At 29.1% G+C, this 23638-nt stretch overlaps 1 protein-coding gene across 1 annotated transcript in view; it reads right to left on the reverse strand.

The window, feature by feature from the left end:
• Positions 1-22895, reverse strand: part of LOC129957210 (protein obstructor-E-like) — a 39439-nt gene extending 16544 nt beyond the window's left edge. The window contains exon 1 of the mRNA XM_056069433.1: positions 22758-22895. Within this exon, the coding sequence (XP_055925408.1) occupies positions 22758-22812 (55 nt within the window). The 5' untranslated portion in view covers positions 22813-22895. The remainder of the gene's footprint in view (positions 1-22757) is intronic.
• Positions 22896-23638: the final 743 nt, after the last annotated feature.

Consider the following 23638-nt stretch of genomic DNA (forward strand, 5'->3'; position numbering starts at 1 on the left):
GCTTCAAACATTCCCAACGAAAAAAATACTATAAAAGCAAATGTCACTTTTTGCTGTCTTGTATAAAAAGTAAAAAGTATTTAATCATCAAAAAATTCGTTCTGGAGATTTCGAACGAATCTCCAGAGAGGTCTGGAGATTTTTGGACTTCTCTGAGTTCGAAAGACACAATTAAAAAAAATGTTTGTCTGTCCGATGGCTTCTAACAATGATTAACTCAAAAACGCTTTCAGCTAGTAGGACGAAATTTTGTATAGGGTATTTACACCAAACTTGTAAATTTCTATCAAATTTATACAAATTCTATTCAGAGGAAATTTGTCTGTCCGGGTATTCAAATGTAAATTAACACATAACAACAAAAAAAGAGGGTTAGATGGTTAATATACGATGCATAGGTTTAATATATATTAAATAGACACCTATCAAGCTTTGAACCAAATCCAAAAAGGGTTTAAACATCCGTCGGTCCGTACTTTTAGAATCACGCAAACATGAAAACTAAAAAATGGAATGAAATATACGAAGTTTGATAGGCTATTTTGTAACTACAATTGTAGTTATGTGCCAAATTTTGGTTTCAACAGGTAGGGAAGAAACGCGTCTGGAATACGAATTCGATTTTTGAATACTGTAAACGGCATGACAGGGATTAATTGCTAAAACACTCGCTAAGGATTACACGATAGATTCAATAAAAATGTTAAATTCACACCGAAAATTAAAATTTCGTAACTATTGTACTCCAATGCCAGGCAAGGTGTTTTCTGCCTTACTAAAGGTCCACAGTTTTCAGAATGGATGTGGGATTATACTTTTATTAAAGAGTACGCGAGAAAATTTTGAGGGGACCATTCCCGCTTATTTAAATGTAAATCAAAGGAAGCAATTTTAATATATCCTTACAAAGAAGTCCCATGAATTTCCATTTCCCATAAAAAGTATTTTTCTGCACTTGACTCGAGAAAACATTCGAAAATTTCAAAAACATTCATCTCCATGCTTTTACCGGTATTGCTTTGTTGACACATACAATAATGATATAAAATCTTATAATAAGAATTAATGATGATGATGTCGTGCCAGCGTTACCACGGAAAGAGGGTGCAGTAGCTTTTGAGAGTAACGACCCCTTAGCAGAAGTCTGAATTCTAGCTCATATGAAGATGACACTCACACACTTGCTTGCACAAGCCCTTTTTACAAAAGGGCTCTTTCACACACCTCACAGATAGAACACAGGGGAAGAACAACCATGCCCGAATCAGGACTCGCACCCGGGACGCCCATATCATGAGGAAGAGGCGCTACCCCTAGACCAGGACGCTGGCTTATGATGATAAGAATTAACTAGTCAAAGTAGTACAGAAATTGATTCTATATCATTCTAGCTTTCAAATAGCGTTTTCACGAGGTGGACATTAATTCTGAAACTTTTTTGTCTGTAAGAGGTCTAAAATGTGATGATCCATCAAAAAAAAAAAAAATCGAAGAAGACTTTTTTGTTTTTTGCTAGTTAATGTATTTTTTTTTACTTAGTAAGCTTCATATACAAGAAGGTAAAAAGAAAAGTAAGTGTTTCTTATACAAAAAGAAATGGACTTCCATATTAACAATGTAGGTCCTTACAAATAGGAAGTTTCTTTGGACTTCTATCCGATTTTTTCTGTCCATGAATTATTGATAGAATTGGCAATGACATAAATGTTGTGGTTTCTTATGGCACTTGCCATGGACAAGCCCGCTGTTCGAAGACAGCCGATTTTAGCCTGAGGGGGAGCGCCTCTTGTTTCTATAGTAGCGCCATCTAAGGCCAAGAGGACGACTTAGCTACACACACGTCACAACCCTTTTTAAGGGGCGGACTTCATTCACAAATATCATTTCCTCACAGATCGTAATTTAGACCTGAATCAGAGAACGATCACCCCTGATCCAGTACCCCCAGTGGTATTACTCTCGACATGGAGGACTTTGTGACCACGACAGATTTAACGCGCGTCAGCCACCAAGCACGCGGGGAATCTTCGGCCGTTGGGTTCGAACTCGCAACCTAAGGGACGCGAATCCGACGCTCTACCAACCAGGCTATCCCGGCCTTGGACATAAATAAACGTCGGTAAACAATTTTTTTCACCCCATATGCAATTGGAAACACAAGATATTCTGTTGTAATTGTAAATATCCTTCCTTCTTATTTCTTTTTCTGTTGCGATAATCGAGACTGACCAAATCACCAAATGAAAGCCCTCTCAGTTCATCTTACAAAATTGCGCCAGAAAAAAAAATAAACTAATTAAAGCAAAGGCTGTTTCTTCAATGAGAATCAAAGAAAAAAAATCATCCACGTGCATTTACAAAAGAGTCCAATGAATTTCCATTTCACCCAATCAGTACTTTTCCCTACTTGACTCACTAAAAAGGTAAAACTCACGCTTTTGTCGGTATCACTCCACGAGTTCCTTAGCACATATAACAATGGTATAAGGTCTTATGATAAGAATTAACTGGTCAAACAAGTACAGAAAGTGGGTCATCCGCAAACGAGGCCGAGTCTTCAGAACAACTTCCTTCTGCAAACTGTGTGAGGTCTATTTTTTTCATTGCTTAGATTTAATAGATTGTTATACAACGATCTAGAAATTAAAAAAAAAGAAACTTAGGTGAAGAAATCTTAGAAAAAGAGTTCTTTTGTGTGAATGCTTGTTTGCTTTTTTTTAAATGTTGCTGTAATATAGAACTAGATCAAACAGTATACGAGATTTTGATTTTTGGTGAGATGTCTTCGTTTGCAGAAGTTCCTTTAAATTTATCTTTGTAAATGAATTGCCTATATCTGAATTTTAAAAAACTCTAGTTAAGAGCAAAATTGTTCTATGAATTCATCACACTTGGAGATTTTTTATACATATTAAAGTCTACGCTCTTTTTTAAAAAAATATTATTCACTAATAGTAGCAAATTTCGTTTTTCAGTAAGAATTTATTTGAGCTCTTTAACATTTCCAGTTCTGAAAATTATCAGAAATTTTCAGACAGAATTCTGTCATTTCAAAGTGAACCAACATATTTTTCTTTGTCCTTGGTACGATATCGAGTTCCTGAATACATGGTTAAATCTGTTCATGATACTCTACTAAATGCCATTTCTTAAGAAAATTGTAGCACATCTAAATTCTGTTGAAAAATGGGAATTCTAGTAATTCTATCCGTGGTTGTTTTTCGAGCTGTTACCTACGGAGAACCTTGCCTCCTAATTTTTCTCTAATCAGAAATTGGTACCTGGTTAAATCTGTTAATGATGCTCTATAAATTCTTGTTAGAAAATTTTTCACATATCTAAACTCTGTTGAGATATGGGCATTCTAGTACTTCTATCTTTGATGTTTCATCCAGCAATGGCAAGTGAAAAAACTTTTTTTTCCAATTTTTCTCTTCTGAGAAATTAGTACTTGGTAAAATCTGTTCATGTTTCTCTACTAAATTACTATCACTTAAGAAAATTTTTCGCACATCTAATCTCTGCTGACAAATGGATATTTTAGTAATTCGATTCAAAATATTCCATCGAACTATTATATATGGAGAACTCTGTTTCAAATTTCGCTGTAATGAGAAATTGGTATTTGATAAAAAAAAAAATTTCTTGGTGTTCTACCAATTGCTATTGCTAAAAAGCATTTTCGACTATTATTGTCTTGCTGAGAAATTAATAGTTGGGTTACTCAATCAACGATATTTTACCAAGTACCGTTTAAAAGAATGTTTCATTCAATCTTACTTATAATTGGTGCTAAAAGGATTTTATTTATGATGTTTGACAAAAGCTATGGTTTATGGAGAATTCAGTCTCCAGTCTCTTCTTCAGTCTAATTGAAAATTTGGGCAGAATTGACTTGGGTATGATGAATGCTTGGAGTTGACGATGAAGTCTTAAAACATAAGATAATTTTTCAGATCTTCGTTTATTTACTCAATATAAGCCTAATTTCATCCCTAAATGGATTGCGTGTATATCAAAGTGTTAACAACAAATTACAAGCGTAAATAGAAGAAGACATTAGCCATATTATTTGCTCACCTTCATTCAAAAAGTACTTTTCAGTTTTATTTAATATAACATTAACCGCAATGTATTGTCTTTTATATCTGAAATACAGGCATTTCAGATCTAAAAGTTTTTGTGCTAGTAGATATACATGAATGTCTTTGCTATATACAATAATTATTCCATGTTAAGAAATTTTATACTAAAACCATCAAGAGTCTGCCAGTTTTTCTCTGCTTATGTATGATTCTATATCTATTTAAATTTTTAATAACTTTAATACTTGCAATCACAGTTATTTGGTACATCTTTTACTTTTAATGTTGAATTTTAATCAAATTTTGTACACAGTTTTTAATGGGGAAGAGATACTATCCCAATGTGCATACCCGATTCCTTTAAGAACATGACGAAGTTAAGCATAAAGCTCGTTATATTATGGAAGTATTCTAGAAACTCGACTAGAGAACATTCTTTCAGTCACAGTTGTATCGGGCAATATCCTGTACTTGTATATGTAAATAAAATTACCCAAAAATACAATGAACCATATAAATGAAACATAATATATTATGTGGCGGCTAAAATTTTGAATTTTAATAAAATGTGTACTCAGTGTTTTCAGTGGACGAATACATACAAGATTCTCTTCAGAATACAACAGAGTTAAGCATTAAATGCGCCCTATTACCCCAAAAATCATATTGTTGTTCTAATATGGTTCCTGTTTTAAAACAATTGAATTACGAAAACATTTCACCGCCATTTTATTCAATACACTTATAGCTGAAAGAAAGAATTTCCATTTTTCATACATTTAAATCATACTAATCATGCTTAATTCTTATAATCAATGATTGAATGAATCATTTCTTTTATCCTTGATTTAATTACTCCATCATTAACATGTAAAAGTTCACTGGCAGTCTGCGACATTTGTAAGTTCAAGGCGTTAGGTGTATCCAGTAGAATAAAGGTCTTCTGACCAGGTCAGGTGAATGTATCGGACACTGGGTGTCACAGAGCTGGAAAGGAAATGCCCCAGAATTGTCTAGTAAATTGGATATCTGTCCTTGTTCGTTTTTTTCACAAAATGAGTCACTGTTTAGGAAATCAGATACTTTCAGAATTTCATTAAAATGTTCATAAAGGGTGTTTCTAGAATTTTAGATTGCTATTGGTTAATTAATGCTAATTTCTAATCAATAAAACCGTGGACAACAGGATCTATCCCCTCTTTCTCTGGGGCAATCAAACTTTTTGTCAGGATCTGATTAGAGAAGCACAATTTTGCGCAGGCGAGCATTCTTGTTTCTGTTTAATTTATTCACTGCCGGAATTTCATTCAAACATGGATTGCTGACAAAGAAATCGCTAAGCTCTACCGTCGAAGCCAAATAGCAAAACCAGCGGCGGTGGTCTCCTCAAAATTTCCTTGCATACCCTATAATAAAGCTTGTTATGCCTTAGAACGCCTTACACAGCATTGGCATACAATAATTCAGAATTTTTAACTTTTGGAGTGTATTTAGCACTTTTACTAAATCTATCGTGTGATTCTTGGCGAGTTATTTGGCGAAAAATCCCAATATCGAATTTTTTGAAGATTACTATACTTTTGATGATTATTATACTACGTAAACGAGAAAGTAAAAATTGCGCCTGTGAAGGATTTTATGATATGGAACAAGAAAATTTAACCAAGAATTACTTTTGAGAAATTACGAATGGGGAATTTGAAAATTCTTCTTTCTTTCGCCGCCGATATTAGAGGCAGCAATAATGAACAATATCAATCGATTCTAATTTTCAAAATGTTAAATAAATTGTTGAAAGCGCCATAGGATTGAAATCTGATGAACTAGTTATGAGGAAAGCCTCTTGCAGTAATAATGCAGTATTTAATGCTCATAGGCAATTTGCCATTCTAACGATAATTGTAGAATTCTGTTTTATTTGAATTCTTAATTACATGCACAAAAAGTGCATAAAATACAATATGTGTAATTAGGTAATAAAAGAAGATTTTTATACAAAACTAGTCATTTTTGGCGACCAGTTTGTTGCCCTCTTTCCTGGATGTTAATCTGTTATAATGAATACATTTATTAGTCAGTGACAATAATCTCGCATACTCTCCAATTAGATCTTAATCCCCTCCCTTTCCACACACACACCCGTATAAAATTATGGTTCTTGGGTCAATTATGGTCATCAAAACAATGAAAACGTTATTACAAATTGTATAACAAATTCACTTTTCAAAAAATTATTAAAATTTTTAAAAAAAATATTTGTAAACGAAATTGCTGTCCTAAAAGATTAAATTTTTGTAGTTTTAAGTCGGTATAAAAAAATATTTTAATAAGATTTTCTGAAGACATAGTTGAAAAACATTCAAAATTTGAATAATTTTTAACCTTTGAGAAGTTAACAGTGATCGTTTCTCTGGCTTTAAAGAACTCGTGTGCTAAATACCACCAAGGTCGAACAAAATCTGTAGGTTTATTTGAAAGACATACAAAAGAAAGTTCGTCTTTATATATACATAGATGCTCCATTTTAAAATTTAATATTGTTTACAGTACTTTGTAGTAATATTGTATTTACTATATGAACAACTCGTTAACACTTTAAAATTTTTACCTTAAAGATAATTTCGATTAATTGATGGAAGTTGTTTGAATTCGAACATAATTTCGTTCAAAAAATAATTTTCAGAAAATCAATTAGTTTGTTAAATTTTAAGCCATATTGCGTTACTTACCTCTGTGTGAAATTATAATAATTCAACAAAATTGCCAAACTCATTTAAAATTAAACAATAGGATTATTGTCACGAATTTAAATTTTAATACAATAAATTCTTAATTATGATAAAATGTCTACAGACTAACATGCGAAAGAATCTGTGAAATTCCCATACAGAAATGCTCAATATGCTGTCTGCTTATAAATTTTTATTTTGTTCTTTCATCATAGGCCATCTAAGCAGGTTACTATTTATGTCTCCAATTTATCACTTTATTCTCATCATAATTTAAAACGATAAAAAGCAAGATGTATATTACTTGTACGAATATTAATGATTAGATAATTTTGATGCTTTTAATTCCAAGGACATTGCCATGGTCACGAAAGAAAGCAATCTCTAATAAGATCAAGGTTACGTTCGAGGCTGCGTATCTTTACATCTATATCTATACTTATAATAAAGCTCAATGTGTGTGTGTGTGTTGGCGCTCTACAGGCCAGACCGTTTGACATACAGCTACCAAATTTGGTACATGTATACCTTGGAGGTTGGGAATGTGCACCTGGGGTTCCTTTTTTCGAATTTTTAATTAGAATTTTAATTATTAATTAAAAACTAACTTTCCCGCCAAAAAAATCTTCCATTTTTTCCACCGCCAACTTTTCCGCCAAAAATATCTTCCATTTTACCCACCGACAAACGAGAAAGGCTTCAGCTTTTTTTTCTCCCAACAGTAATGAGGCTAGGGTTAGAATTTCTCGGCGGATTATTTCAATCGATTCTGTTTATTTTCTTAATGTTTGATGCATTTAAAATGAAACATTGTTAATGAATCGATCTTTCAGATTCATTCTGAAGTACTTTTGAATTAAAATAAATCAGAATAAAGGAAATTAAAAATTTCTAATCCGCATAGCGTTACCCCAACTGGCGTAGAAAAAATCACGTATTTGCGTTACGTAACCGGCGAAGAAAATTCACGCATGCGCATTCTGTTCTGATTGTTGCCGTGACAACCGTTATGAATGGATGATTTAAATTATTTTTGGGTTAGTTGCATGCTTTTGTAAGTAAATTGTATTTATGTTAGTTATATATTTTTTGTATATGCTTATAGCTTTAAGTACATCGTTTTTTAAGTAGTTTTTTTTAACCTGTTTTCAATGATTTAAATTATTTTTAGGTTAATTGCATGCTTTTGTAATTAAATTGTATTTATGTTAGTTATATATTTTTTTGTATATGTTTATAGTTTTAAGTACATCGTTTTTTAAGTAGTTTTTTTAAACCTGTTTTCGACCGTATATTTTAAACGATTCGTTTTATTTTCTTAGTGTTTGATGCATTTAAATTTAAACATTGTTAATTAATCGATCTGCTCATAATGAATCTAAGAAAATTTTTTTGACCAACTCTTGAGATATTACATAAATTAAAAAAGATATTCTTTAGTGCCCATAAAGTTTAAACGCTGAGTGACTCTATTTTCAGTAATCAGATTATAAAAAAAATGCTTTGTTTCAGTAAAAAATATTGTTATATTAATTGAAGATTAATTCTTTCCACTTTAATTTAAAGCATAAATTCTACGGGTGCTAACAGAAAATGAGAGAGATACATATTACGTTATGACTGAAGGCCTTTATAATATTATGAATGAATTATATGATAATCAAAATTTGAAGTTTTAAAATATTTTGATGAAGAAGTTATTAAAGTAGAAATTGCATAAAATATTTAATTATTAAAATTTTAGCGAACATTAAGATTGGCGAACCGGCTGATCGCCAAAGGCGGCTAGTTTATAAATAAAATAGTATCAAATTGTCTCTAAATTGATTTGCACACAATGCATAAGTAAACTGAAGAAAATATCACTTGCAGAATGCACGTTGAATTATTTGATTGTGATTTAATTGATAAAGTTTTAAACACAATTGGTCTCATTTGTGTAAGAGAGAAATATCTTCAAATACTTATTTCGACAGATGACATTTATTACAAAAGTCATTATAAAACAAACCATAGTGGTTTGGTTTATAATTGAAATAATTCAAAGTGTAATTGGCAGTAAGATCCCGGCTTTGATACCGGATGGCTTTATGACCCTACCGCTGCTAAGGATTTGGCATATTTATGGGTACAGGATAGAGATGCAAATGTCTAGTCGAAGATCGAATGCACTCTCCTCTTGTGGTATGGAAATTTCGAGAAGAGGCACCTGTTCTCAGTTTTCCACTACATTTGACCGCAGAATAAAATTGCAATACCCATTCCCATACAGCCTTCGTGCTGCTTCAAAAAGGGACATTAACAAAACTAAGTTAAGAGTAACAGGTACAAGAGGAGGTATTCTTCTTTCAACTTTCTCATAAACTGTCACAACATAGTAAATTTTATATTAATCTTCAAAATATAGTGTAGAAAATGGAATTTATATCTTGAATTTGATTGAATTTTGAAAATATCATTTTGAATTTGAAAGATCACAATGACCCAAAGATAAAATCTCGGCTATATGGCCAGGATTCAAGTTCCAAATCTTATTCTAAGAAAAGAAGATCTAAAGCCAGTTGAGTCACTTCTCGTAAGGTAAGATCTTGGCTTCGAGACCAGAGGATTCCAGGTTCGGTACTCTCTTCCATGGAAGATCATCATGTATCTGGTTCTGATACACCTTAAATCTGACGTCTTGAACTAAACGTTCTCTTTCTGAAAGGGTGCGGAAATTCTGAAATTGGGGCTGCCAGATTATATGTCGTTGTCGTCATCCGTTGATATGACACCTGAAAACGACGACAAGACAAAAATTGAGAGATCCCTCCCAAATAACGTTATAACGTTTCTGAACGGAACATTATAGGGTTATTTACTGTATTAAAAAGTATATCATACAATGCTGCTTCTGAACGGAGCGTTATTAGGCTTAAACTACATTAAAAATCTGGGACACGTTGAATCTATCATACCTAAATGTCCTTTTATTAATGTAAAACGGAAGACTGATGAGATATATCAGTCTCGAATGCCGTCCTCGTCATCATACCCATCCTTAAAATAGTCTCGCGGTGCCTGTAATTGCATAAACCGATTTGGCTCAAAATTTGATACAGATTTACAATTTTGTTATGTCGCTTAGTATTGTGTATGTCGAGATACATAGCAAAATTGATATATATAGCTTGTAGCTATTCCATGTTATCGTGTTACTTACACATGAATAAATAGACAGATGGACTAACTTTAATGGATTTGATCAAAAAAATTTAAATTATTAAAGGATATCCTACATTTCATCCATCTAACTCTTTCCACTTTTGAGTTATTGTATTCACATACATATTGATGGATAGACAAACTTCCAATAAACATATTTATTTTATAAATTTCATAAAATCAACAGTTTAGGTGTATAAATCTCCTACTAAATTTTCACATTTCATTTATCTATTGTGTTGAATTTTTGAGCTATCGAGACATATAAGAGGACGACTGACAGGCTAACCAAATACTATAATGTTGGTTTAGACACAGGAAGTTCTAGAATGAAGAGATTCAATTAAATATTTCTATCAATTTTTTTTTTCTGGAAAATTTCTTATGCTGCATTTTTTTTTCTCCAAAATTAATACTTGCATTGGAAGTAGTTTGTTATGGAATGAATAAATATGCTTCAACCACACTGGCCAAAGAACAAATTATTAATGCGAACATAAAACCCATAAAACGCTGATTGGTGTTTTATTTTTCATTCTCGTATAAGTGCATAGAGAAAGTATAATAAACATCAAAAAATTCGAAATCCAAATTTTTCGAGACGGATCTCTACGTTTTAGATCCCCTTGAGTTCGAAAGACACATTTTTGGAAAATTTCCATACGTCTGCCTGTCTGTCTGTGAATACAGTAATTCAAAAACTTAGCACCTAGCATTGACCTAAATGGATGACATATGGTATACGGCCTTTATACCAAATTCGTAGATTTCTATCAAATTATGAGCAAATTCTGTTTCAGAAGGAAACTATGTCTGTGCGGTTGTTCGAATATAATTTAACATGATAACTACAGAACAATAGGCGTCCTGGCATAGGGGTAGCACGCCTTCCCCGTGATCTGGGAGTTTTGGGTTCGAGTCCCGGTTTGGGCATGGTTGTTCTATCTGTGAGATGTGTGAATGTGCCCTCCTGTAAAAAGGGGTTGATGAAGCGAATGAGTGATGCGTGAGTAGCAAAGTCGTACTCTTGGTCCTAGTTGGCGCTACTATAAAAACAAGAGGCGCTCCCCCTCCGGCTTAAATCGCTGTCTTCGTAACAGCGGGCTTGTCCATGGCAAGTGCCATAAGAAGCAACAACAACAAACACTACAAAACAAAAAGGACTATATAGATAAAGTTCGATACTCTTATTTAGCATTTATTATTCAGTCACCTATCAAATTTAAGCCAAATCTCACAAGGGATTGACAGTCTGTCGGTCAGTATTTTTAGAAACATGTAAACGCTATAACTCAAAGTCGTAGTGAATTAAATATATTAAATTCAGTAAGTGATTTCTTTTTTATTACAAGTGTAGTTTTGCGTCAATTACTACAGTTACCAATTATTTTAATCAGTTGGCAAAAACGAGTCTAAAATACTAATTCTACTTTCGGATACTATTCATCACATGCCAGAGATAAATCGCCAAAAATACTCGCCAAGACTCACACGATGGACTCGATAAAAATATCAAAAGGTTAATATTATTTCTTAGCTATTGTACTCCAGTGCTATACAAGTTGTCTAGGATAACACCTTTATTAGAGAATATGCGAGAAAGTTTTAGAGAAACCACTCCCACTGGCTTTGTTTAAAAGCTGGGTCAAATTTCTTAGTATTTTGGAGACTGTTATGGTCATTTCATTGAATAACAAGGAATTAAGATCAGGAAACACAAATAAAGCTTTTGTTGCCAATAACCTTTATGCATGGTTGGTTTCCAGATATTTTACTCGGAAATGAAATTATTCTATTCGTAGAATGTTGTGAGCAAATGATATTATCGCATTCTTTGAATAATCGTGTAATACTATTCGAATCTATTTCATGGTTTTGAGCAATTTAGGGTATCAAATAAGAAATAACATAGTTTCTTTTTTTCACATTTTGGCTATCTTAGAGAATATGAATAATAATAATAAAAAAGTTTCTAAAAACTTCCTTTTATCAGGAGAAAAAGTGCATTTTTTCTTCCTCGTGTATTGAAAACGGCAAAAAAATTCCAATTCGAAGTTTCGAAAAATCTCTGCATTTCAAACCTCTCTGAATCCGAAAAACACATTTATGGAATTATGTCTGCCTATCTGTCTATGAACACAATATCCCAACAGAGTTTGAGCTAGATAGATGAAATTTGGTACTTGGACTTATCATCATATTTGTAGATTTCTATCACATTTTGAATGAAGTTCATTCAGAGAAAGTTTATTTGTCCGGTTATATTATTGAAATGTTGTCGTCGGAAACACACTACTGTATAAAATTTAAGAGCTCTAGTATGTCAGAAAGTGAATAGAAATTTAAAAAAAATTTATTCTTAGAAACATTAAGCAAATCAAGAAACTTAACAAAATAAAGAAACATAAATCAAACAATCAATCAAGTTTAGTAAAAGTTTGTTATAAGAATTAAATATCACTTTTCAGAGTATATATAGGAGAGTACGATATAAGAATGCTATTTGTCACAAAAACGACAATTCTCGTTCAGTATGCATTGAATCACCTATGGAAACAAATTACCTTTTTTTTTTTACTTGGACTTTTCTGACTTTTGATGACTATTTTTAATTAGGTTCTTAATTATATTATTCGAAAGCTGGTAAAAAATTGCGTAAGTTACTGCTGAGATTGAAGATTTCCATTCCCTCCCCCAAAACAAAACACAAATGTGGACCAATTTTTCTCGAAAATCCCTCAAGAAGACACTCTTTCATATGTTGAATCTAAGTTAGACTTTTATCTAATAACTAAGTTCTCTAAGAGCACATTGGCTAAAAGAAGGTATCACTCTCAGGCTTAAAGATTTTTGACTCACTAACTAAATAAAGGAATCAAGCGGAATTAAAACTAAAACCAATATCATTTTCTGAGGTATATTTTTTTTTATTTAAAAACTAATTTTATTTCATAAATAACAGCCTTTAGCCACCAGCTGGTTCCCAAAGGTTCTATTGACTGAGTTTAATTCGTTTAAATATATTTATTATACGTGACTTGATAAATTTATGATACCATCTACAAAGTGTTTTGAAACATCAAAACGTGACAAACATTAAAGCCATGTTATTTTGATAACAGCTGCTCTAATTTATTGTGCACACGAACGTTCCTAATGTCGTTGAGCATCATGACATCAAGGTGTCATTAAAAGTAAAGTATCATTTTCATTTTGCATATTGTCTTTTGCGGTTAATGCAATATGACTTTTTGATTTTTATGTAAATTAAGCAAAAAATTTGCAGATTCTTTCTTCATCTTTCAACAATGAAAGAAATTTCACGTGATTATATTTGATAAAAACAATTAAAACGATTTGGATTTCACCGCATCTATAAAATCTATTGTTAAAAATAATGTTTTTTTTTTTTTTGAGAATGTACAATTTAGAATAAAATATAGGATTGGTACCATTCAAAAAATAATTCTTATATTTTAAAATGAAATACAAATCAATTTCATGAAATAGCATTTTTGAAAATTAATGAGGGGATATGCTAAAATCTTGCTTAATTTTTGATTAATTAAAATTGTAATTAAATTTTTTAAAGGCAGCTTCTAAATACATATCTCTATCTTACAAAGTATATCTAAACCAAATTTAGTTGCTCTAAATTAAATAATCTGTCGAGCGCTGACCTACACACAGAAACACACACTTCCATTTCTCTTTATTATTAGTAGAAATATTTTTTAAAGTTTTCGTATGATATTTACAAACAATTATCATTAACTAATATATATAAAATTACTACACAGATTTTGATAAAAGTCTTGGTTATACAAATGGAAATAAAGAACGAGATGTCTAATAAAATTATTTAGAAATGTAAATCAGCGTTTTATATATATAATTTATATTATATACATCACATATATTATATACATCATTTATATATATAAATATAATGACTACATTCCTGACTTGAACAGGTCTAAAAAAACAAATTATATGTCATTGCATGTTATGGAAGCAAAGAATCTTCCGCCTCCATACTTTAAACGAAAAAAGAAAAAAAAAATCTTCAAGGATTCTCCAAGGAAAACTGGCCCACGTTTTCATCCACGTGATATTGTCTTGAAGCATCCATAATGATATCAAAAACATGGTGTAAGGATTTTTCTAAGCGAATTCGAATTTATAAACAGCAAAACACTTTATACTTCCTTTTTAAAATCGGTTTACGAGGCATTCATTAGGTTTACTTGATAAATTTTCTTTTAAATACTTTGAGGAAGTTAAATTTTCCTTTAAAAAATTGAAATCATAATGTCTGATTTCCTGAGAGTGATCAAGCTGTATTGGCAAATACCTTTCATCTGATTTTAAGAATTTTTTTCCCTTTACTTTCACATATGCGAGGAGAATTATTATAGAGGTCGAAAAATTCGCTTTGTTGTCATATTTCAGACAGCATTTAATCCGAAAAAGAATGTTTCTATTATATTTGTCAACTTACTTGTAAACCTCATAATTCAAAACCGAAACGCGTTAAACCAGAAGTCGGCAAATATTTTTTTCTATATATTTTAATTTTAGAATTAAATTTACTAAATTAGTTATTATGGAGTTGAAGTCTCCAATAAATAATTTGAATCATGAAACGTGCATTTTCAAAAACTGAGTTTAATTTTTTTTAATCAAAATGAATTTTTGCTTCGCTTAGACGTATTACAATAAAATATACTATAATTCAATTATTTATTATCATTATTCCAAAAGTCATTATTATAAAATGTAAATTATTGCAATAAAAAAATAAGTAATTTTTAACAATCTTACATGCAAATAATTATTTTCCTTTCGTTGAATTTTTTTTTTCCGAGATTTTAAATATTTCATAATCTAGTTAATTTGAACCGATATAAACAAAATTAAAATGTCATTTTTTATGCCTATGAAAATCTTAATTATTGAATAAATTTTATTCAGACTTTTCTTATAAACACTATGAATTGCACAGAAGATTTAGAGTAATTGATAAAATTAATAATTTATTAACTTGGCAATTAATTAAATTATTAATTTTTTCACATGATTTTTTTTACTAAAAACTATGAGCTATGTTTCCTTTGCGCATGCGCAGTACTGCTCCAACAATCAACATAGAGGCGTGAAAAATTTGTTTAATGAATGGAATGTAAAATAGCCAAGACATGAGAAAGAGATATATTTAAATAAGATTTATTTTATCTCTTTGATAGTAAAAAATGCTTTTTCAATTGATAAAAAAAAAAGTTTTCTCTCATTGGTTCATTGATTTGTTTTTAGCGAACGCTGGGAATTTAAATTATCTGCTTGGCTACATTATCCACGTTGGAAACCCATTATAGGTTGCCACACAAGTAATCAGTTAAATTTTGCGTCATTCTTTTAAAATAATAAATGAACCTTTTTAAAAAAAATCGTTTGGAGCAAACTGCAGTTTTTTGATAAACTACGAAATAGTAAAGCTCTTATTTTTATTAAAAATTAAAATGAAATTGCAAACGATAAAAAGAATTTTGTATTTTAATACTTTGTATAAATTAATCATATGTCTTAAAATTAGTTATTTAAAAATCTTTTGGTTATAGATGGTTGGAATTTCGTCGAGGATTAACATTAAGATTTTTACTTTCTCGCAAATGAGGCACATTTCTAACTTTGCTATTGAGTAATAAAATTAAAAGATATTCTTCATAAAAAAATAAGAGAATTAAATAGATTTAAATTTAATTTCTGTTAAAGAATTTCTTAAGAAAGTTCGGAAGAAATTTGGTATAATTATCGAATTTTTATACTTATGAGATTAATTTCAATTTAAAAAAGAAACACTATTACACTATTCAATTATTTCAGTTGATGAATTTTTTAAATTTATTTTTGAAACATTTTAAACCATATCGACCATTTATTATTATAACATATGTAAATATTAAAGAATTTATTATTATAAATATCAAAACCCCAACATTTTTTTTAAATGAAAGTCTTTCAATTCATTGAATTTTCATTTAAAATTATCGTTTTCTTTAATTTACTAAACACTTTAATTTGAATCGTTTTGTTTTTGTAATGGACGAATTTTTAAACACTTTATACATTTGTTTGAGATGGTAGAATTCTCAAAAATTGTACTTTTTTTTATTCTTGATAAAAATGTACTATTTTAATGTTAATCCTTGATTAAATAAAATTTTCATTTTTAGTGTTAATAATAACTGATATTTTAAGAAAAAAAAATTCAATATTAAAAAGTAGAAAATAAATACAATAAAAAAAACCGAATGAAAGTGTCTTTCAGAAAACCATAATTTTCCACAACTGCAGATTTTTAAATTAAAATTAAATTTTTAAAGAAAAGTGAAATTTTTCCCAATTTCAGGTTCAGCATATTTATTAAAAGAAGAATAAATTTATTTTATAATCTTATGCTTCACTGGTGACTGTTTCTAAATAACATAAACCTTCATAAATGTAAACAATTACCTTTATTTTTTTGTGTGATCATAACGTGTAATAAATTTCACCAGTTGACATCCCGGATTTTCAGGTACTCTAATTTATATCCTTTACTGTCAATCATCACAGGTCGTTCCCGTTCTTCAATTAAGCATGAAAAATGTGCTTTTGAATATTTTGCTATTTTATTGACTAAATATTAATTTTGCTTTTTTTACCATTGCTTTTTTACAAAGTCTTAACAGTTAAATGGAAAGTATTTATAAAATTTAACTCAAATCAGCATTGTAGTTAGAAGTTACAGTGTAATAGGTTAATAAATTCATTCGAATCAAATAATAAAAAGTCATTCTAAAGTTCTGTTTGTATATTATATAAGAACTTACATTGTAATTAATTATTAATATTTATAGTAACAAGTAAATTCACATTCTTCTTCTATCTTACAAGTGTTTTCTAATTTTTTAATTCCATTTTTTGAAATAATATATAAAGAAAAATGATATGGTAAAAGTTAAACATTATTACAAGGTTTTTTTAAAGTTAATCTTTTTATAGGTTTTTGTTTTATTCATTTGCTTTATTTTTGTGAAAAAAGGAAAGATCAATTTACAGTTTATTTCTTATTGCGCTAAAGTTTTAAAATTTTATATAATTATGAATTCCCAAGCAGGGGAATATTTTCGTAATTTAACTATCATATATGTGTTTAATATAATTTCAATTTCATTACAAAAACGTTTTTAAATTGTAAATTTGAAAAAAAAATGATGACCAAGCTCTATAACATTTATAATGATAAACTATAAAATGTACTAAAGACTAATATTTTTTAAAAACCATAAAAGTGAAAAATAAATATGCTCTTATTAATACACTAAATAGTAGAAAATAACATATTTTATAAAAAATATAAAGAACAAAGAAAAAATACTCTAAAGAGAGGAATAAATGAATGAATATCATGAGTAAAAATAAATATTATATGAATAAAAAATCCCAAACATTCTTTAAAAATACATTTTAAATATGATTCCTATTCTGATTTATTTAAAGTATTTCTATCTGTGCTTCTTGGTTTTACTAATTTGGTTTAGCCTTCTTTTTTCCCATGAAAGAAAAATTCTATTTTCCAATTTATCAATAAAATTATATTTGAGAAATCTTTTATCGTAATTTTTCCCTTAACGTAACTTTAAACAAAGATTAAATTTTTAATATTTTCTCCAAATGCTTTCTTTAAAAACTAAAAGAAAAATCTTTGATTACTTATTAATAATCTTGAATTGATAGAATGCCAGAAACAGTGAATTTTACTTAGAACATAATAAATCAAATTTGTATATTGTAAGATTAAAAATTTGATTTTAAATTGAAAGATTAAAACAAATTGTTTTGAATATAGATCATATTTCAAAATAATGCCTAACCCACATTTAAAAATCCCTTGAAATATTTAGATTCGCACTGATTTTTTTATCCACTCTGATTTCATACAGCAGTGAATTAAATATGCAAGATCTTATAAAAGTTGGCACAGATAGGACAAAACTGGTCAAAACTGGCCAAGGACAGTATCAATTAAATTTGAAAAAAAATTCCCTTATTTTTATTCAAAAATGATTTATTCATTTATGATTGTTTAGATAATTCTCGAATTCTAATTATTTGTTCCTCATGAATTTCTGCCAAATAAAGTTCAAATATAAGCTTGATTATTTACTTAATAATTTCCACTATCTATTTGTTTTGATATATTCAATGGCATGGACTGAATGGAAAATTATGAATTTAATAGACAAGATCTTTATAGATTTGGTACAGACAAGCCCAAACTGGTACAAATCACCCAAGGGCTAGATTAGAACAGAAAAATAGAGCAAAATTCCTTACATTTTCCACAAATAATGAATTTCAAATTGTTTAGAAAAGTCTAGAATTGTATGAACAATTAAAACTCTAAACTCACAAAATTTCAACGAATAAAGGTCAAAGACAAGCATGACTGACTTCCACCACGCCCAACTTTCGTTTTTCTTCCTGTAAAATAATACTTGATCGAATAAACTCAAGGACCAAATGCCTGTAATTTCGAAGGATTTCGTCACACTCTGAGTAAAGGCCAAAGGAAACGCTAATCCTTGAGAATGAAAGTAAGAGCCCTTTAATAGCTGATGGTGAAACGATCATTAAATCGAATTCGGTTAGTAATAAAAGATAATAATGTTTTACTCAATTAATGAATCTTAGATCATTAAATATCTCTAAAACTAACCTCACTACCAAGTTTATTAGATCAAATTATTAACCAATTTTTTAAACTGTGTCTCGGATTAAGAAAAATTTCAATAAGTTAAAGTTGGTTTACAAAGTCTACGACTAATAAAGGATAATGTAAACGCATGCTTGTTGGCGTTTTAAAAGGTGTTCCTCAGAAAGTTTGTCCTAATTTTTTAAAAAATGGCACAAATATACTTTATAATGTAGGAATGTGCATCTCAGAACAATTTTTAAAAATTTAAATTCATTTAAAATTAAATGAATCTTTGAGTTATTTCGCAATAGCTCCACTTAATATAATAGCATAAAATCGTTTTTATACGATAAAAAAAGAAAAAAAATTTTAAGGAAATGTCCTTTTAATGATACTAATTCGTGTAATTTTTTCGAATACAATTACATTATTTCTACAGTTTTTAAGAAAATGTTTTGCATGATTTTCAACAATGTACACTTCTATAACTGCAACACTTCGCTGATGTAGTGAAATTCTCCCCTTTGCTTAATTTCATCAAATATTTTACTAATTTATTCTCTTACGCTGTTAAAAAAAAATGCTTGTTATATGCACAACTTTATATTAAAAAAAGAAAGTGAAGTTAATACATTTCAAAAGACAATATTCAATTAGGAGAGAGATTAACCAGTTTCATTTTTTAAGGCATTATAACGTCATGAGAAAGTGCAAGGCTGTTAAAACAATACATTTCAATATCTATTAGCATTTGATAGAAACTCTTCGTTGATTAGAATCATGAACAACAAATCATACATTAGAATTTTTTCTGAAATTAAATATGGTCAATATACTCAAAGAATCAGTTGGTCGTCAAAGGCGATTGGGAGGCAATATTGCTGCTTCATTTATTAAATGAATCCCAGATGATTAAACATCATTATAGCATAAGTTAGCAGACCTCTCGAATCAGTCGAGTAATTCCGATATTTATATTTCGTTCGGGTTTTAATAAGAACTCATAAAATTACTGACATTTTTTGATGAAGCACATCACTATCAATGCAAAATCGCCAAATGACAATGCATCTAAAAATAACTAGGCATCTTGGATTATTTGGCATCATTCAAAATTTAAATTCCTTATTTTTGTGAAAGAAGATTTAGAAAAATTTCATTTACTTTAGTAGAAGCAGGTTAGTAAAGTTTCATCTCAAACTATGGATCCGAGATATTTGCATGTATACATGAGTATAATTTTATTAAATATTGCAAATTATATGAGATGCATCAATTTTTTTTTTTTTACTTTATCCTGTATTTAGAAAATTTCCATTATTTGGCTCCAAAATCGATTGGACTAATTAAAAGGATTTAACTTTTAAAAGATTAGCTCGTTAAAATTTCTCTTTCTTTTATTACACATAAATCACGGTCGCCCTTAATTTGAAAAAACAAAAACAAAAAAAAAATCTGAATTTTTTTTTTTTTTTTCAATTATATTTATTTTTTCCTATGCATATGCAGATGCTACGGAATTTTAAAAAAGACTATTTTGAGAATGGAAAACGATTTAGAAATAATAAATTATAAAGACTTTAGTTTTTGAAGAATCGTTTGCTTTTAGAAAAGTTTATTTTTCCTGGATAAATCATGTATGGAAATCGTTATATTTCGGAATAGTAGAAACAATTTTAATTTTTGTTTCTTTATCACTAATGAATTGCATTTCTACAAAAGAATTACCAAATTTGATGATAATAAAAATATTTTTTAAAAATCATATCTCATCTTAAATAAAATGCTTCATAAAATTCATAAAATAAATGCATTTGATGTATATAATACTAAATTATTAATAAGCAATTTTTTTATAATATTGAAAGAATTTTTGTACCAAAAATTCTTTAGCTGTTTTTCAATAAACTGCTTGTGCATAAAACTTTCGCTTGGAAATATAATCTGTGTGCTTAGAAAGGCATTCAGATAACAACGTATTAAAATATGTACTTCGCAATTCCTTTGAAGATTGAATGCTGTAATTATACTAATTCACTGATGATGAATTGACTTAATTACTAAGATTCTTGCATTTTTGACCTAATATTATTTATAGGTTCAATTCATTTTCTGAATTACGTCATGTCTGATGCAAAATTCGATCAAAACATTCTATAACACAGAGTTTCGGTTACCAAATTTCCCATGTAGATACTGCCGAGGCAGTAAGTGGGATTTCTAAAGAAGGGGTTCCCAAAATTCCTACTAGATTTATAAGTAATTAAAAATCAACCAATCAATATTTCTTTCTCAGTAACTTCTTTGCTTTTTATCGATTACATGCGTTACATGCGTGACTTTAATTTAATTTTGCAATGATAACGATTATATAACGCTTATAACGCTTTCTAATATTAATAAATTTTTAAAAAAAACTAAATACCATTATATATTAAGATATATAAAGGTATTTAGATAATAAAACTTAAAAAATTATTTTATTATCTAATAATTTTTATTAGATAATAAAATTTTAAACTTAGATAAAACTTAAGTAAATTTTGAATAAACTAAATAAAATAAACTTGATTTTAAATATCATATTCTAACATTTATTTTCATTTATATAACAGTGTGCAACAATATAGTAATATTGGAAATAATGAGTTAGAATATTTTAATAGTTCTCGTGCAACTAAACAAAAATGACTATTAGTTTTCTTTTCAGTTTATTGCGAACTGTTTCTTTAATATATTTCAAAATATCGGTTGTCGTTTGTTTTGTTTTTTTATCGTGATAATGTTTTTAGGCTGGCATTCTTTTTGTTAAATGGTTGATGCTTTATGCATAGTAGAATTCATTGACTAATGCAATTAGGGCGAGCGAATCAAGTCTAAAATATTAACATGCAATTACATTTCAGATATTACAGGTTCGAATTTCCTTTCTTTATTTTTAATTATTAGAATGATCGAATTTTCTCATTCTTTTGACTTTTAGTGAGTTTCATTCAATCTTCAGCAAAAGATTTTAACACATTCATACCGATGTGCTCTACTGCTTGTTTTTTGTTGAATAGATAAACAATATGGAAATGAAATGTTAATCAGTTTGCTATTCACAGCTAAATGATCATAGCAGTTCCAGAAGATATCAAAAATTATTTATACCGCATATTCATTTCAAAAATTATAAATTTTAACTCTTCTGGGAAATTAAAATTTCTTATTCTCAAAAGTATTCATAGTTTCATATTACTACAACATTCTGTATTTAAACCTTTCAATAACGCAAAATAAAAAGTAAAATGAAACATTTTTTAAAACTTTTATTTAAAAAAAAAGTATAATGTGAATAAAAAAGAGTGAAGCAAGGTAAAAATGTAAAAACTTACAAAGAAAATACATTTAAAGTATTTTTTAACGGGAAATTATTTGAAAGAAAAGTAACTCATGAATAACTTTACGAAAAAAACTAGCAAACAATGGAACATTCATAAATTCTACAGAAATACAATAACCCTTCAAGTAAACGGTAGTCACGGTTCTTGAATAACTTTCATTTTTTTGTATATCTTCTAGAAATTCTATGAAATTTTATCAAAGAATTTTAGAGCTTATTTTATATTTATATAAATAAAAAATTCTGTTCATAATATATTTACGTAATATGGAGTTCTATAATTCGAACGTTCGTCCATTATTAAACCCTATGAAATCGTTTTTCTTCATTCATATAAAAGATGAAAAAAATTTTATTCTATTTTTTTTTAAATAAATTGAAATTTTCTCAAGGAACTTTTACACAATTTCTATACTATTTTATGTTTTAATAGAATTATTCCATTTTCAATAATTATAACTACAAAACATACATGTATTTATACTATACATGATATATATTTTTTACGGTTCATTTTATTATATTCATATACTCTTCCTTTTAAAAAAACATGCAACTCATTATTGTCTTTGTTGCCAAAAGACAGAACATAATGATAGATACATTTCACTCACCATAAACGGCACATGCAAGAGAAAAGAAGATTATCCCAGAGGTAATGGAAATCATGTTCCTTAGAGATCGTTAGCAAACTGACCCACTGATCCCTTCCACCAAACGATTTCTCGAGGAACAGGTGGCGCTTTAACCTACTGAGGGGCGGAGGCAGGTGTGAAGCTTTTAAGGTCAGACGAAATCGAGTCGGGAAAAGTGGTACTGAGAGCGAGATTAATTTGCATTTGTATACAATATCTCACTTTTGTCCGTAATCATTCAAATGAATAATTCTATTTTATTTTTGCTTGTTTGTTTTTTTTAACTTCGCTGTGGGAATCGTCAAGGTTGGATTCTCAAGATACGTTCGTTTCAATGAATACTGAAATTTGCATTTTGTTTGATGTTTCTAATTGTGTGATATTGACCTAAGGTGAACTTACACATTCCCGCGATTTATTTATTCGAAGAATTCTAGGCCATCAACTGAAAAATGGGTATTTCCACTTATTCACGCAGATGATTTTTGATTTTAAAGGATGGCATTTTTTGAATGCATATTTAGATTTATGAACACATTCTTATGATCAGATTTTCATTAAAAGTTGAACAAAATTTTCCTGAGAATGATTTATTCAGTTTATTCGATGTATTGTAAACACTATTAAGAGCGCACCTAACAGAATTTTGTAGTATTAAATTCAATGATGATTTTTTATTTGTTTTCTTCATATAAATTCAGTAATGAATCATCTTCCAGAATTTCATAAAAATCTGTAAATTTGATTAAAAAAAAAAGTCCAAAACTACAAATTTTATGGCTACAATTCTAGGCGGGTTTGTGGATTTCCCTGTTCATAAATTGACAGGCAGACATAAAATATATAATATATAAGAAAAT

The sequence above is a fragment of the Argiope bruennichi genome, chromosome 11, assembly GCF_947563725.1.
Source record: "Argiope bruennichi chromosome 11, qqArgBrue1.1, whole genome shotgun sequence".
NCBI lineage: Eukaryota > Metazoa > Arthropoda > Arachnida > Araneae > Araneidae > Argiope > Argiope bruennichi.